Source organism: Muscardinus avellanarius, assembly GCF_963383645.1.
Source record: "Muscardinus avellanarius genome assembly, chromosome: 8".
In the NCBI taxonomy this organism is placed as follows: domain Eukaryota; kingdom Metazoa; phylum Chordata; class Mammalia; order Rodentia; family Gliridae; genus Muscardinus; species Muscardinus avellanarius.
In genome coordinates, this window is record NC_137794.1 from 56,304,855 (window position 1) to 56,321,561 (window position 16,707).

General features: G+C 32.0%; 1 protein-coding gene across 3 annotated transcripts in view; it reads left to right on the forward strand.

The window, feature by feature from the left end:
- Positions 1-16,707, forward strand: part of GRIK2 (glutamate ionotropic receptor kainate type subunit 2) — a gene marked incomplete at both ends in the record, with an annotated part of 700,362 nt that overhangs the window by 529,923 nt on the left and 153,732 nt on the right. For all 3 annotated transcript variants that reach the window (XM_080700516.1, XM_080700517.1, XM_080700518.1), the window contains one exon: positions 14,901-15,019. In XM_080700516.1, the coding sequence (XP_080556642.1) occupies positions 14,901-15,019 (119 nt within the window). The remainder of the gene's footprint in view (positions 1-14,900; positions 15,020-16,707) is intronic.

Sequence of the window (16,707 nt, forward strand, 5' to 3'; positions counted from 1 at the left end):
TAAAAAAAAAAGAGCATTCACAGAACAAGACTAGAAAATCCTTGTTTTAAATCCTTGTTTAAAGAAAAAAATTGAAGACATGGTTTGGGCCAAAAAAACATCTATAATCTGAACTTGCCACTTTTGTTTATAAATTACAGTGCGTCATAAAACTCCCGGTAGTTTGAAGGCTGAGTCAGGAAAATCACAGTTTGAGACCATCCTCAGGAGACCACACACACACACACACACACACACACACACACACACACACAGTAAAAAAAATAAAAATAAATATTATTTTAATGATTTTATTTTCATATTCTGAATAGGGCACAAAAATAGTGCTATTTCAAATCAACTCACAGTAAATTGCAAAATGGGGAGCAATCTTGGAGGAGTAGATAGGCTATGGGATGAGACATCTACAAGCCAATTCCTTGCACAAACTTGTGATAAAAATCCTGGAATATTTCTTACAATTACTAGAAAGATCATTTACTGTCTAGGTATATGTCAATTTTATAAAATAACTGTATTCAAACTGTAGAATATTATCATATTCTAGAGCTTATTCCAACATTAATAAAGAAATTTAAGACAATGATTCTTCTATTTTTGAGGAAATACGCCAAATGGTACATTAATTCTTAATAATCAAATGACATAAGTCAAAACATTAATAAATCTCTAACTATTTATTCAAATTTGTTTTTATTTTTATTGTCTTTTTACAGTAATTGGTTAATTTTTGAGCTTCTATTTAACTATAATGGTTGTGAGTCATATTGTTTTTCATTTAGGTGCTAAGTTCACAACTAATTTTGTTTTCAGATGACAAAATTTTGACTTTATAAAAAGTAATTTTAATTGAATCAAAGGCAGTCTTTTGCAGTGAAGTAAAAGCTGTAAATATATTAGTGATTCATGCATTGGAGATAAAATACTTTAACTAGGTGTGAAATCCAAGCTAATCTAATGTTTATATTGCTTTGGCCATAATTGAAAACCTAACAAAATATAGACCTCCATTCCTCCATTCTTTTTTTTGTGTGTCTGTGTGTGGTACTGGGGTTCCTGGAAACCCTCTACCTCCGAGCTACACTCCCAGACCTATTTTTATACTTTTTTATTTGGAAACAGGATCGCTTAAGCCAGCACAGCTGGCTTTGAACCTGTGCGATCCTCCTGTCTCTGCCTCCAAAGCGCGGGGATTACAAGTGTGCGCCACCACTCCCAGCTAGACCTCCATTCTTAATTGATAGTAGAAATAAACTAAATAGATAAATATGTATGCCATCAACTCAAGTCAAGTGTAAGTACTGTGTACTTCTGTGAGTGAGTGTTGTTTTTGTTTTTGTTGCTGATGTGTGGTACATATTTATGAGTAAAGCACACAGCTCTAAATGTACTGCATATTTGAGAAGGCTGTACATTTAATCACATGTCTTTCAGATATATACCTTATTTTTAAAATTTTATACAAATTATAGTGCCTGACTACGCATACAATTAAGTATATCTTACTGTTTTGAAACAAAAACAAATAAGATGGAATAGGGAGCTAAAGAATGCTGTAGACATTCCAGCAGAAAAATTGGATGACTCTAACTGAATGAAATTATAGAAAACACCTCACACCATACTACACACATGACTAGCTAATAATTCAAGTACATGTGTGCATCGTCATATAACTTCGTTTTTACCCAGACCTGGATTTCCTTCTCATATATTAGTGTGGATCCCTTCAAGAGAAACAGCCAATCACTTGAATTAGACTATTCTAGGCATAATTTAAACTTAAAGGTAATCATTCTTAGTGACCATTAGATGTATTTAAGCATTTAAATGTTTAAATATTTTTATGTATTTTAATGTTTAACATGTCTTTCCTCTATTTCATCTTGATCCAAACCCAGAAGAATCCCTTAATTCTTAAGAATCCGACATTAAAATACATTCAAACAGAACAAAGCATGCTTTGTTCTCATCTTAGAAATCACAACATTATGAGAGAAAGAGAACTTGAGAATATTTAGCCACAAACCATCATTTTGGAGAGAAAGAAAGTCAGGTGACATTTCAGATAATCCCAGGCAATACAGAAAGAAAAAAAAGTAGTCTTATGTTAGGTAATCAGAGAAAAAAATAAGGCTTTTTAAAATATTATTTTTAGAGCAGCAGAAAAAAATTTAACATAGGCTCTCTAAACAAGCATTACATCTCCTATTACTTAGTATCACTAAGTGTGGAAAAGATTCCCAGTCTCAGCCCTACAAACTTGTCAGCTCTCAGTATTTATGTGCACCTCTTTAATTCACGCTCAAGGATTATGTTATCAACAACGATTACCATGGATGGGAAAGCTGTGCTTCAAAGGGCTGAATGATGGCTGAGGCTCGCTTCTCTCCATGCACATTTAAAAGCAATGCTTTCATTCAGAGCCAAGATCCTGCTAACAAGGGTGGGTATTATTGTTCCTGCTCCTCAGTTTCATGAAGAGATTTGTTGTTTCTTAGGATTTCTGAGCCATCTCATTGTTTCATGTTGATTTTTTTTCCTTGTGCCATTAAAAATATCTTGTACCCACTTTTTTGTGTGTCCTGGTCCCACTGAGGATGGCTATCCTGACTTGCCTGAGTTTCTTAATATTATTCTCCACTTAAAAAAGTATGTCTTGTGATTATAGACTTTAGATTTCAGTAATTATTCTGCTAAGAAAGCTCACACTTTTAATTAGAATAATAGAAAATTTATTTTCTTACTTCTGTATACTTATGAGTTGAGGGTCATTATAATACTTTATTATTCAGGGAAATATTTAACTGAATAAAAAAATGGTGTGCTTCTGAATACAGTTTATTATGTTTAGATTGGATGCTGAAATAATCTGGCTCAGGAAGTAGATCACAAAAGATATTGGTAGGCAGGGTAAACAGGAAATTAAGACAAATACTGTTTCACCAAGGTGTCAAATATTGATTAGCTATTAACATAATGAATGAACTTGATAGTATAAAAAATAAAATGAAGAATAGATAAATGTAATCATTTTATAAATACTGTATTTCTATATCACACCTAAAAACTCCTGTGTGCTACTTATTAAAACCATGATCATGATATTATTCACTAAGAAAGAAACTGCTCTGAATCTTCTATATCCAGTGTATCACCTATTCCTGATCACACTGTAAGTTTTAAAGAATTTTATTTTTCTCATATATGGCCCTGGATAAAGTTATATTACTTATTGAATACTTTTCTATTTTAAGTTTGCTTTAGTACTTCGGGAGATATAAAATGAAAATGCTCTCTTCCTTTAAAAAGTCTATTAACACAATGAATACATTGGGTTTTAAAAGATAAAGAAAATATCAAATGGAAAAGAATAGAGTGCATTTTAAATGGAGGAGATTAAAATAAATATGGCATATCCTCTCCTATTAAAAGGATCATCACCAATAGGTAAATTAGGCTCTAAAATTTAAAGTAGAGCTGGGCTGAGACAGGAGAATGACAAGTTTGTGGTTAGTCTCAGCAACCTCGTGAGGCCCTCTATGACTTAATGAAACCTTTTTCAAAATAAAAATAAAATAGGGCTGGTTGCCTAGCTCAGAGGTAGAACGCCTCTGAGTTCAGTCCTCAGTATTACACACACACACACACACACACACACACACACACACACACACACATACATGCACAGAATGTAAGTAGGACATTAATTAATACATTATAATGGGAGCAATTTCACTGGAGAGAAAGAATATCTACATAAGTGTGGAGGTGTTAATGCCATTGAAAGTGTTGATATGAATACTATATGAGCTGTTTATTTCTTTATTGAACAAATGATAAGATTCTTGTTAGGGCATAATAGAAACTATGCTTGATGTGACAGCTTTCCCAAGTTTTGAAATTAGGCAGAAAAGATTGGGTTTGAGCCGGGAGTGGTGGTGCAAGCTTGTAATCTCCATGCTTGGGAGGCAGAGACAGGAGGATCCCGCAGATTCAAAGCCAGCCACGCTGGCTTAAGAGACCCTGTTTCCAAATAAAAATATAAAAAATAGGTCTGAAAGTGTAGCCCGGAGAAGTAATTGGGTTTGATTGTGAAGCAGTACTGATTTCTTGCACATTTTTAATAATAAGGGAAATTAAAGTTTAAGAAGAGTTGCCTAGTAGTCGTATACAGCTTGGACAAAAGAGACACAGGCAGGAAGACCTTTGGGGTTAGAGGTAACTAAGGCTCAGCCTAAAATTAGAATAGTAAGGGCAATGTGAAATAAGACTGAAAGAGGAAAAAGTCAGATATTGTTTTGAAGAAAATATAAAAAATTTGGTCATATGCTGAATACAAGGAGGAGGAAGGTGAGTGAATTCAATTCTCATCTGATAGTTGAAAAATACCTGTATCACCTGTCCAATCGGTCAAGTCTGATGTCAGTTTGCTATGGAGAGAATGAGCAACTTGATATTGGCCATGCTGGGTTTAAGGTGCAGCAGTGCACTCAGTGGAGACATTTTGCAGGCAGCAGGAAATAAAGAATGGAAGCACTGGTTATATACAAATGAGATGCAGCCAGACGCTATAGTTAACCCCATATTAGCAATAACTATACCAACATGAGAACAAAAAGGCCAGCATTTAGTGATATGGATAACGGCTGTGTGCCAAATGTACGCTACAGTCCTTTCAACAGGGGAGCTACTTTGTTTGGAATGTGAAGTCGTGTTATTTATCCCAATAATGTGTTGTTTTGAAATAGGAATGAACTGTCACAATTGTCACACTTTATATTTGAATATCCTTGAACATAGTGCTATGTAATGTATTTCCACAGTGTTTACTGTTATTCATAGGGTCATTTGTTTATGAATTACAGAAAACTACAGCCTGTACTGCATTTAATTGAACCAGATATATTTATAGTCAAATGTATTTATTTTATAGAAAAATATCTTCCTAAATTGCAAGCTTGTATATTTTTCCTAAATTACATAATGTTTTCCAATTTTTTGTTCCTTTCATTTGTTTCTTAATCATAGTTTTTCATCCAACTTCCAAACTTCACCATATCATTTTACATTATGAAGTCTTCTACATCTGAGCATAGCAAACACAATGCAGCCTTAGCTACAATCCTGCTCATTAATGATTTGGAAGGTAGCTAAAATTAACTATAGATAGGGAAATATTTTCTATAGAAACTAGTTTTTAAAGTACTTAAGATCCATACAATTTAAAATTTTCATATGCGCTTATGTGACTCACACTTTAACAGTCAGTGACTTTTTAAGACATACAAGTTTAATTTAAAGAGCAATAGAAAATATTTTAGAATATATGCTTATCATTAATAACTAACAACACAAGATGTAAAATATCAGCTGATACAGAATATTAGCCATCCTTCTTTCTGAAGAGAGTGTTATTTAAGTCATATAAGCTGATTATGTGGAATGAATAACAATACAGGGTTTCCGGCTAATAAGAGTCTTTAGAATTAAGAAAGTAAAAGACAAGAAAGTGAACAATAAAACCTAAATGTAAAATGATACCTGTTAAATATAAATAGAACATGACCAAAACACAATTTCTCAGAATCAGTTTGATATATTGATGAAGCAGGCTACTAAGAAAACATAATTGTTTAGCCTGAAGTAAAATGATACTTGAATAAATTATCTCTAATAATTATACTTCTAATAATATTCTAAAGATAATTGCACTGAGTATACCTGAGAGAAGCAAGGATATTTTATAGAAGGTTCTTGTGATTGACCACTTTGTTCTCTATGGACATTAGTAAGAGAACCTAATAGTGGTGTTTGATATAGTACATTTTTTACCTTATCTTAGATAACTTTATAATTGGCACATAAAATATTTTAGGTTACTTCTTGATATTTTTTCTGAGATCCAAATTAATTAGAAATGAATTGTGAAAAATAAGCCCTCTACCCTGGAAGCTTCCCCACACCCTTCCAATATGTTGAGCTAAATTCCTTTAACTTGATTTATTTTTTCAAAGATGCTGTGATAGTTCACGAAAATTGCTTAGACACTTGCTTTCAGAATTTCATCATGAATTCAAAGATAGAACTTTCCTGACAGTATAAGAGAATAAATATTCTATTCCGTGTGCAAAATAGCTAGCATTCAGGTGGTAATGCAAAAATACAGGGCAAAGATAATACTACAAAACTAGAGTTCAGATGAATTTGAATATCCCTTAAGGATTTAATATCAATGCATACAATTTTTAATTTTAACATTTGAAGTATGTTATTATAAGGCTTGGTAAGGTGATAAATAAAAAGTAATATTCATTTTGCAATTATTTAATAATAAAAATCAGATGGCAGTTAAAGCACTTAGTAATTAAAGTATAACCTTTTCTTAAATGTTTTTTTTATTCCAATAACATCATAGGCAGGATGACAAAATCTTAATTTTTATATGACCTCTATGTGAATAACTTGGTGCTACAAAGTACAGGATATAAATGTATTAAAAATAATGACAAGTAGTATTCTGAATGAAAATTGAATAATTTCTCATATATTGGAGGGTAGGAAAGCCAGAAATGGCATTCTCTGTTAATGGAAAATGAGTTAGATTTGAAAATTGCTTTTATTTTCTATGGGAGATTAGAAAGATTGAAATGCTGAAGTGGATCACAGACAGCGTGAGGCTTCTGTGAACTTTTGGGCAGATCCTGAGTATACCTGAAATATTAATAATAATCATCTTTTTAGGTCATTGTTACAGTTCAAAATGAGATAAGGAATCTAGTTGTTTTCTTCTTTCTTTCTTTCTTTCTTTCTTTCTTTCTTTCTTTCTTTCTTTCTTTCTTTTTTTTTTTTTTTTTTGGTGGTGGTACCCTGGAAGCCCTTCTACCTCCGGGCTACACTCCCAGACCTAGTTTTACATTTTTATTTGGAAACAGGGTCTCCTAAGCCAGCGCATGCAGCTGGCTTCGAACCAGCGCAATCCTCCTGTCTCTGCCTCCCAAGTGCGGGGATTACAAGCGTGTGCCACCACGCCTGGCAAGAATCTATTTTTTTCTAAGTGGCAAAGCTTGAATATAAACACAAAGTGATAATTTTATGTCTCGCGTTCAATAGTTTATTGAAGTTCTAAAGTACCTGAAATGGTCCTCCCATGCCTTGTTTTACACTCTATTTTTAGAAGAAGGCATGGCTGCTTTGCAAAGTGTTGAGAAGTGCTCATTGTATGTCTATTCTCACCAAATGGCATCAAATGGCATCATCTGCCATGCATGCATATGCCTAATTGGAGAGGTGGTCAGGTTGTCTAAAATCTGATAAGCCTGTAGAGAGCCCAGCTACCTTATAGTCTAAATTTTTATCTGCTTTTATGCCAGGGAAGAGGGCTCTTATAGAGAGCCTTTTCATGGTATTCCTGATGTAAGTTGATTAGAAACTGTCTCCCCTAAAAGTGTAGTTACACTTGGGATTCAGCCCATCTAGATCCAATTTCTAGAAATATTGTCCCAATTCTAGCTGTTCAGTTTTATGGTGGAGATTATCTGGCATGTTCTGCTTCTGAGATAAAGCTGAAACACCGTTGGTTTCATGCTCACCTAGGTTAGCACCAAACTAGCCTGATCATCTTCATTGAAACAGCCATGGCTCATCAAATGTCAGTCATAGCTTAAATGGTAGATTACTTTAAAAAATTTTAGAATTTGAGCTGAAAGTATGGTGTATAGTCTTTCTGTGAGGGTTTAAATCACACAAATGTTTCTATAGCAATGACCTGGTTCTAGTTTTTTTTCCCAATCAACTCAGTATCAACTTGTCACACAATTTATTTTTAAAATGCAGATGATATAACTTTTCTTGTTACAAAGAATAATTGTATTTTCTTTTGATAATCCAATATTTTACCCAATAAAATGTATGAATAGTTACAAACTAGTTACCCTCATTCAAAATACTCCTCATAAATCAAAGAAGTAACAACTGAAAATTAAATTTTAGATTTTTAAGTTTCTTGGAACTTAAACTGAAAAGTCATGAGACCACTTGTCTTTGAATTGTCAGATTAATAATCTGTCCGTTAAAAACAAAGCAAAACCACAGTCAATCATAAGTGGTATATAGTGCAAGAATGCAAGAAAGCTTTGAATTTCTTATATTAGAATGTTTACTTATTCTTGACTTTGTAAATAGTCATGTTTATTTTTGTTAAGATAAATTTAATTGGGGGCCCATTCATTTTTTTTCTATTCCAGCTCATTTAATGTCATGTATAAAATGACGTGGGGAATTACTATGTCAACTAAAGAATTAAACAGAACAAAGCCTGCAAAAAAAAAAAGAATCATAATATTGTAGTTACTACAGGTAAATTTCAAACAAGATTTTCTTTGAATTTCTCATAACTTAGGTAAAAGTGAAAAATAAGGATTATTGTTTAATAATAATCATGGTAGTCTACTCATAATGAATTTAAATTCTGAAATATGAATAGGATACATTGCAGAAAACTCAGTTTAAAAAGCAGCATAAAGGAAGAAACCCACTGTATTTAAAATTGTAGACATTTATAGCTCATTGGCTCAAAGTAATACATAATGATATAAAATCATTTTTGTACTCTCCATTAATTGTAATGTATTTTGCTTCTCAATGATAAAGTGTTCAAATTAATGTTGAATTAACATTTTACAGAACATGTTAAAATATTCCTTCATTGGGCAGTAGACTATTTCATTTATTTTCTAAATTGTTTCTTTGTTATAAATATCTAGAGTAAGAAATCTTTAAGCAAGGTTTAGCTAACATTTATGTAGCAATATATATTATGCTAAATGTTTTCATATATTATCTCTATGCTCGTAGTTTTACTCTCTTCTTTAGAGATGAATATTCAGCTCAGAGAAATTTAGTTATGTGAGACCAAGTACAAAGTATATATGTGTACAAAAAATTATATATATACATACACATATGCCTCGTGTATATATATATATATATATATATATATATACACTAAGTATGTATATATACAATACACATATGTGTGTGTGTGTATATATATATATATATCAGGTATATATACATACATGCATACATACATACATACATACATAACTGGAACTCATTTTTTTAGTCTCAAACCCTGTTCCTCTCTTATACACTGAAGTAACACAAATAGTAATAATGATGATGATGATGATAAAGATAAGGATAAAAAATCTGTCTCTCAAAAAACTCACAAAAGTGTGAGAATACTAAATTTATAAATAAAAACTCTAAAAGTAGAACATAAGAATATAGATAATAAGTAAATATTTTAAACAAGTCATCTTTGGCAAAATTAAGCACTGAGTAATCTCAGAAGGGAGTAGTGATAGCAGCTAGTTGGCCAAATCAATTCAAGGGCTGAAGACTCTTGACTTAGTAGAAACAGCATACACAAAGGCATAAAGAGACATTGGACTATATATAATAGTTTGTTGAATAAAGGTAAAAATATTGAGTTCTATTATATATAACCTTGAAATTCAGAGGCAGAAAATGTTAAACCTGACTCGGTTAAATTGGTTGATTCTAGAGAAGAAGCATTTCATGATAAACAACTAAATATGAGGACAGTTTTGCAAGACAAAATGAAAAACAAAATGAAAAAAAAGAAACAATGACTATTATAATTTTGGAAATCCATGATCCAGAACTAAAGTGAAAGTACAATGGAGGTTGATGAAATCCATCAAAGAGACATTATGTTAAAAATTTGATATGTCTTCAGCATGGTTTTCATTTAAGGAAGGTGGATAAAAGAAGACAGAAGTGCATTTTTAAACCCTAAGAACTCAGAAAAGTGCAATATCAATTTAAACCTTACAAAAGTGAAAAGGAGAACTATTTTGGTAGCAGCTGTTGTAGCAGCTATGGTAGAACTATTATTGGGTTTAGTTGCAACATTTTAAGCATGAGATAATGGCGAGCCATCTAAAGTAATTCATAGAGTAGGATGGAAATGCTCTGAGGAAGAATCTGTAGCTTTGAGAGTTTTGTAATAATCAAAAGAGGCTAAAGCCATCAGTGTGTTCGGTGACTAAAGAGGAAGAAATTACCTGAGACTGAGACTGAGCCATGAGGGATACCCTGTATGTGGAAAAGATAGTAGAAAAGCAACTATGCCTGTTGTAGCACCTGATTGTAAGTCTAGTGTCTACAGGCAGAAACAGGAGGATTGCAGGTTGGAGGGCAACATTAGCAACTTAATGAGACCCTCTACAACTTACTGAGATCTGTTTAAAAAAAAAAAAAAAGAAAGTAAAATAGGGCAAGGAGTGTAACTAAGAGGTGAAATGTTCCTGGGCTCAATGTCCAGTACCATGAAAAAGAGAGGGAGAGAAGAGCAGGCCAAAGAAGTTAAAAGATAAGATATTGTTCAATAATAGTGTTATTATAAATTCAAAAATGGTTAAAATAGATTTGATAGAAAAATGGAAGTGAGAACAAGATTTTACAGAAACAGGAGTTTAAGATTATTTAAGGACAAATTAGGTGTGGAGAAATAGGACTGAAATCATTTTAGATACTTGGCCAGACACTGAAAAAGTAAAAAGTAAAAGGAGCATTAGAATAACTGAAATGTGTTTTAAATTTCCACTAGGTTTAAAAATGTGCTGGAAAATGGAGAAGACATAAATAAGGAACTGTATTTTTATTAGTATAGATTCTAATAAAAAAGTGGAGAGTTGTGCATTAATTTGTAGTGAAGAAGTCAAGTTATAATCATTATGATTAGGAGCTCTTAGTGCTATAGATATGGAGAAAAGAGAAAGACACCTATGTTACTAAAGGACTGGGTAAGCCACTCTCTAATATAGAATACAAACTGCAGTAGCGTGATAAGATGACATTTAATTCCTTTTATATTCATAATCCACAAAAGAATAGTTCAAGACTGGCTTATTAACCTCAACACTGGGCTTTCAATCCTCTTTTGATCATTTTTCTATAGGAAGTAGGGGGGGAGTACAGAATTTTAAGAAAGTTGCACTCACATGTTCTGCTCATATTCCAAAACTTTGGTTGAGTTGCATAAAAACAAAAAAAGAAGGGCAGGAAGAATAGTTTTAGCTAGGCAAATCAATGTTCCTAATAAAACTCATGGAGGAAAATGAACAATGAGGATAAAATATCAATCTTTGTGACAGATAAATTCCAAGAAACAGAGAATTAGGAAAGCTACCCCTAGGTGATAGTACTGGATAGAATTGGAGGATAGGTATTTGATTTGAGTATCTGTAGAGTGGAGAGAGTAAGAAATTACAGGCTGAAAGGTATATAAGAAAAGGAATTGATAAGAGATTCTTTCTTTCTTTCTTTCTTTCTGTCTTTTTTTTTATTTCATGACAAGAAACCTAACAGGTAAGAGATTAAGGGATTAGAGCTTGCAAGAAAATTAGGTAGTCATAACTGTAGAAAGGTATCTTAAAGTTCCATGTGAAAGAATCTTGAATTCTATGCTAAGGCCTAGATGTTTAAATATAGCCTATAATTAAAGACTTATTTTAATAGAGCTATGATGTGACAAGTATTACTTTTCCCTAACATAAACTGGGAAGCAGTACTTAAAAATTAAAACCTGGGGATAAATGTTAGAATGTCCAGTTAGGAGAGATAGCCTGAACTAGTACAGTGATGATGGGAACAAATAGGGATGAGAGAGAAGCATTTTGGAATTCTAACGATATAATTGACAGCTGTTTGGGTTTAAGATTCTGAGGCGAAATACTGTAAAGAAATGAAGAAGACAAAGAGAACGCTGATCCTAAATGAGCCAAGAACTAATGGCAGGACCACAGCAATTGATCCTATAGAGATGCTGGAATATGATGTTATTAACAGAGATAGGAAGAATGATAAAGATTAAAAATTAATATTGGACCTACCAATATTGAAAAGTCTACTGTCCGATCATTGACATTTTACTTTAGGTAAGAAAAAAGAGTCACTAGGGTTAAAGATAAAGATTTTGGGCAACTGTACTTTATTTTTGTACTGAGGATTGAACTCAGGGTATTCTACCTCAGAGTTACATCCAGAGTCCTATTTTTATTCCTTATTTTGAAACGCTCTCAGTGAGTTGTGGAAGGTCTCACAAGTTGCTGAGGCTGGCTGTGAATCTGTGATCCTATCTCAGCCACCCAAGTACTGGGATTACAAGTGTGTGCCACCGTACCTGGCTTGTAATAATTATTAGGAGCAGAAAAATATTACTTGTCCAGTAGAATTTTTAAAAGTAACCCTGAAGGTGTTGGAATATAATGGAAGGTACTGAAGAAAACTTTGTTAGAAATAGAAGATAGTTGTTAGAAATAGAAGACAGAGTTAAGTGGAACAGTTAACTGTAGAGGAAAGAAGTCATTTAGCTTAGGTAAAAAATGAAGCTGAGTACAAGCAGTATTGACAAAAGTGAAAGGGATAAAGCAGACCATGGACTGAGTCGTGCAAAGCCAGTGAGGGAAGGTTTATATGCACTGGAGATGTTGCTTGGAAAAGAGAATTTGAGAAGCAAATACATTACCACCTGCAGAAGAATGGTAATAAATCAAATTGAGACAAGGAAAAGTTTCCTGTCACCATAAGAAGCAAATAGGAAATTCAAGTTAAGTAGTATTTGTGTTGAATAGATTTGTATCTTTAGCCGGATTACTGGATTTCTTGAGTCTTAGAAAAAAAGCATTAGATTATCATAATTTTTCTTCTCATATGATTAAATTAAATATGAGGCATCCTCACTGAAATAGTTACTAGTCCCTAAGTTCAGCGTCAGTGTCCCCAGATCTCCCTCTCTCCCTTTCTTCATTCCTTTTATCCTTCCTTCCTTGTTATTTCCTTTAATACATTGGAAGAGCAGCCAGAGTCCCGTATATTTTTACTTATACCTTCCAATACTACCACCACACCTTTCTTTCACAGAATCCCTTGAAGCATCTACATAAAGCTCAAGGGCTTATGAATCTTTGAAAAAACTAATAATCTCAATTAACCAATCCATATGGTTCTCTCTCTGAGGTTGTGATTCTGTGATTTGTCTTGTGAGATAACTAAATCCAGTTCTGAGAGGCCAGCTTGAAGTATATGACTAAGAGAAGGAAAAGCTAATTTTAATTATAAAAAGTTTAAAATTGGAATTTGGGTATTTAACTGTAGGTGTAGTCCCAACAATCAATGATATTTCTAAATATTATTATTATTTCATATTATTGAGCAATTGTTATCTGCTGAAACTACATTAATTCACATAATCCTTACAATATTCTTAGAAATTAGTTCTTACTATTGTTTTCATTTTTGAGATGGGAGAATTAAGGCATACAGTCACAAGGGATGGAGATGTGTGAGCCCATAATCTAACTGTTAGATCACATTGCCCTTTATGAGTAATGAATCTTTAGATAATTTGAAATGTTAATGCGTAGATAATATTCTTATATAAAGACTGATGTCCAACATACTGTTTCTTGGAGATACTTTAAAAAATGTGCATAAACTATTCTCACTACTGTAAAGTTACAAGGGAGTTTAAATAAAAATAAATGTCTACAACCAAAGCTAGTTCTATTGTAGCTAGACACAACAAATCAGATCAAAATGTTTAATTACCATTCAATCAACCTTTCAGTTTAGTGTGTCAGTTTAACTTAGAGAACCAATCAAAACACTTCTTTGTTTGTCGAGGATAGACTATTAAAACAAGGGTATTCTAAAATTGCATTAGAAAGATGAAAATGGTTTGTTTGGTCTTTTGAATTTTAATATGTCAGAAAGATTATTGTGAAGAAAATTGGACTCTCTGAAGTGACAGATACATTATTCAAATCTCTTTGAATGTAAGATTTTTTTCAATGCTTTCATAAAGGGTACATATACTAATTTGGTTCATAAAGAGTGGCTTTAAAATTTGAGATATTAGGGAAAATATTTTGTTAGTTTAGTAATTAAACTAAGTATATTTAATTATAGGGATGATGTGTTTGAATAGTTCTATTAATTGATAAATGTATCTGGATTATAATTAGCATAAATTAATTTATATGCAAGTTGGCAATTTAAAAGTTCCTCAGTTTGAATTCTATGAGAGATGTTAATATTTCTAAAACCATCTGTAACTAGCCTTGAGATTAGATTTGATTCTTTTTATCTTAAAAAGTGATTAAAATGAATTATATATCTGAAACCATGGAAGTAGGAAACAGACAGCCTCAGTATATATTTCTCTTTCTAACACTGCTTTGACATCCTGCCTACTGGGTGAGCTCTGAGACCTGGAATGAGATTACAACATACTATATTCTGATTTTGTTTTTTTTTCAGAGTTGTATTTTGTTATACATAAAGATATAAACCAAGAGTAATGGTTTTTCTTAGTTATGAATATATACATTTATTATTTTAATCTCAGTCACCTTGGTGGTTTTTGTGATGACAAATTCTTAAGATGATTTTCTAGTCTTTCTCCTGTCTTTAACAATTTATTACAGTCTTTAAAAATGTTTATTACTTTTCTTAATTTATTTTCTAGGTTTTTAAAAATGATTTTTAAAAATTCCATGCATGATAAAGACTGATTCTTAAAGAAATATTCTTGATTTACTGATAAACAGATTTCCTTCTCTCACGTAAAATTAAGTCAATGTCACTTCTTATCTTAGTATGGAAATTAACTGCTAAGGACAGGGGTATTTAAAATCTAGCTCTTGCTGTCATGCATATAAAATTTTACTATAGGAATGAATGTCTATTTCTGGTCTCTATTTAATCTTACCTGTCTTTTTGTTTCTTTTGCAGCAAAAAAAAAATTCTGGAAAGAGTTTCTTCTCACTGCAATTTAAATATATTCTTTTTTCTGTCAATTACCACAGGTTTAGTCCCTATGAGTGGTATAATCCACACCCTTGCAATCCTGACTCAGACGTGGTGGAAAACAATTTCACCTTGCTAAATAGTTTCTGGTTTGGAGTTGGAGCTCTCATGCAGCAAGGTATACGATTCAGCCTGCTTTTTCCCTTGGGCACCATGTCCCACTCTTTGCTGGGGTGACAGCTCTTGCTGGCACAAGTCGCTTGCATGGGTGCCTCTTTGCATGGAACCACATCCAGCTTCTCCATCCACCTAACGCATAGAGGCCTTCTCAAATCCCATCCAGAGAGATTCTGAGAAACAACTAGCTTTTGCAAATCCACATACAATATACTCATCTAATTGTTTTCCCCTAACCTACAGTAGGTACATTACTTCATAGATAACCAAGCTAACCTATTTCATTAGCCAGAAGCTGCATTTAAAATACTACTAAAATTACATCTCCTTGAGACAAGAATACAGTGTAATACTCCTGTTTCCTGTCTCATTTTGATGTAAAACTTCTCCTCTTTCATATTAATTCCTGGTGATTAAATGCATTTGTATTGCATGACTAGTGAATCTACTGTATATAAAACTGTAAAATAAAAATATCAAACCATTTAGTGTTACCTTTTGATTAAAATATTAGTTGCATCTGATAGTTTATAAAGAATATAAAATGTTGCATGCTCAAAGGTGCACGCAGAAACACTTTATCATAATTATTTAAAATTTATAATATATAAATATTAAAAATAAAGTTTATATTTTAGAAAATGAAAGAATACATGTAATAAGATGCTTTAATGGTTTATATATAACTCTGAATTTACTACTTTAGTCTTGGTTTTTTCCAAGTAGAAATTTTTAGTTTTTATGTTGTTGTTTCTTTTATTAATCTTGTCATATTTAAGTAAACTTTAGGAAATTAATATATCATACCTAGTATTCAAAATAAAAGATTTCAGTGGCCAAAGTCTCAAACTTCTGCATGTAAAATGTAATAATTTTAAGTTCTAAAGTTAGTAAGTACAGCATAATATCCAAAATTTGAATAATTGACAATGAATGAAGTAAGGAAAAAAAGCATTTCTTCCTAAGAAATACTCCACCTATTCAAGAGTTTACCTTACTGTTTGGTGATATATTTATTATCCACTTTGAAGAAATTTATTTAATGATTGCATTGCAGGTCTGAACTAAAAATTTATTTTTAAGTTATAAAATATTGTTTATAAAAAGGTTATATCATCACATTTAATAGTATGCATAAAACCATTAATTCATTACTATTTTATATATAAACTACTTACAAAAATGAGAATAAATAGCTACATGCCAAAAAGAAGCATAATTTACCATTAAATAATATTTAATACATTAAATATTTAATAGAGTCCAAGTTGAAATCATTCTTTTCTTGTAAAGGTATATAGATATATATTCATAATTTTATATCTCTAGATATGAACTAATCACTAATAGTTTATATATCTCTATATATGTAGCTACACAGGTACATATATAGAGATATATATCAATATGAACGAGTCACTAATCTACGTTTGTGGCATCTCTTTCTAAATAACTCTAAAATGAAGAATTATTAAATGTATTCTCCCTTTTCTACATATTGGGTCGAAGGTAAGGATTTTTTCCTTAGGCTTACTCTACACATGGAAGACATATTGAAGTTCTTTCAAAATAGTGAATGAAAGCTGTTTATATTGGATAAACTTATTTTACAAGTAGCACTGAGTAAGATTCATCCAGTCAAATCCCTAGTTGCCTAAAAACTAACCTTAACAGACTGGAGTAAGTTAT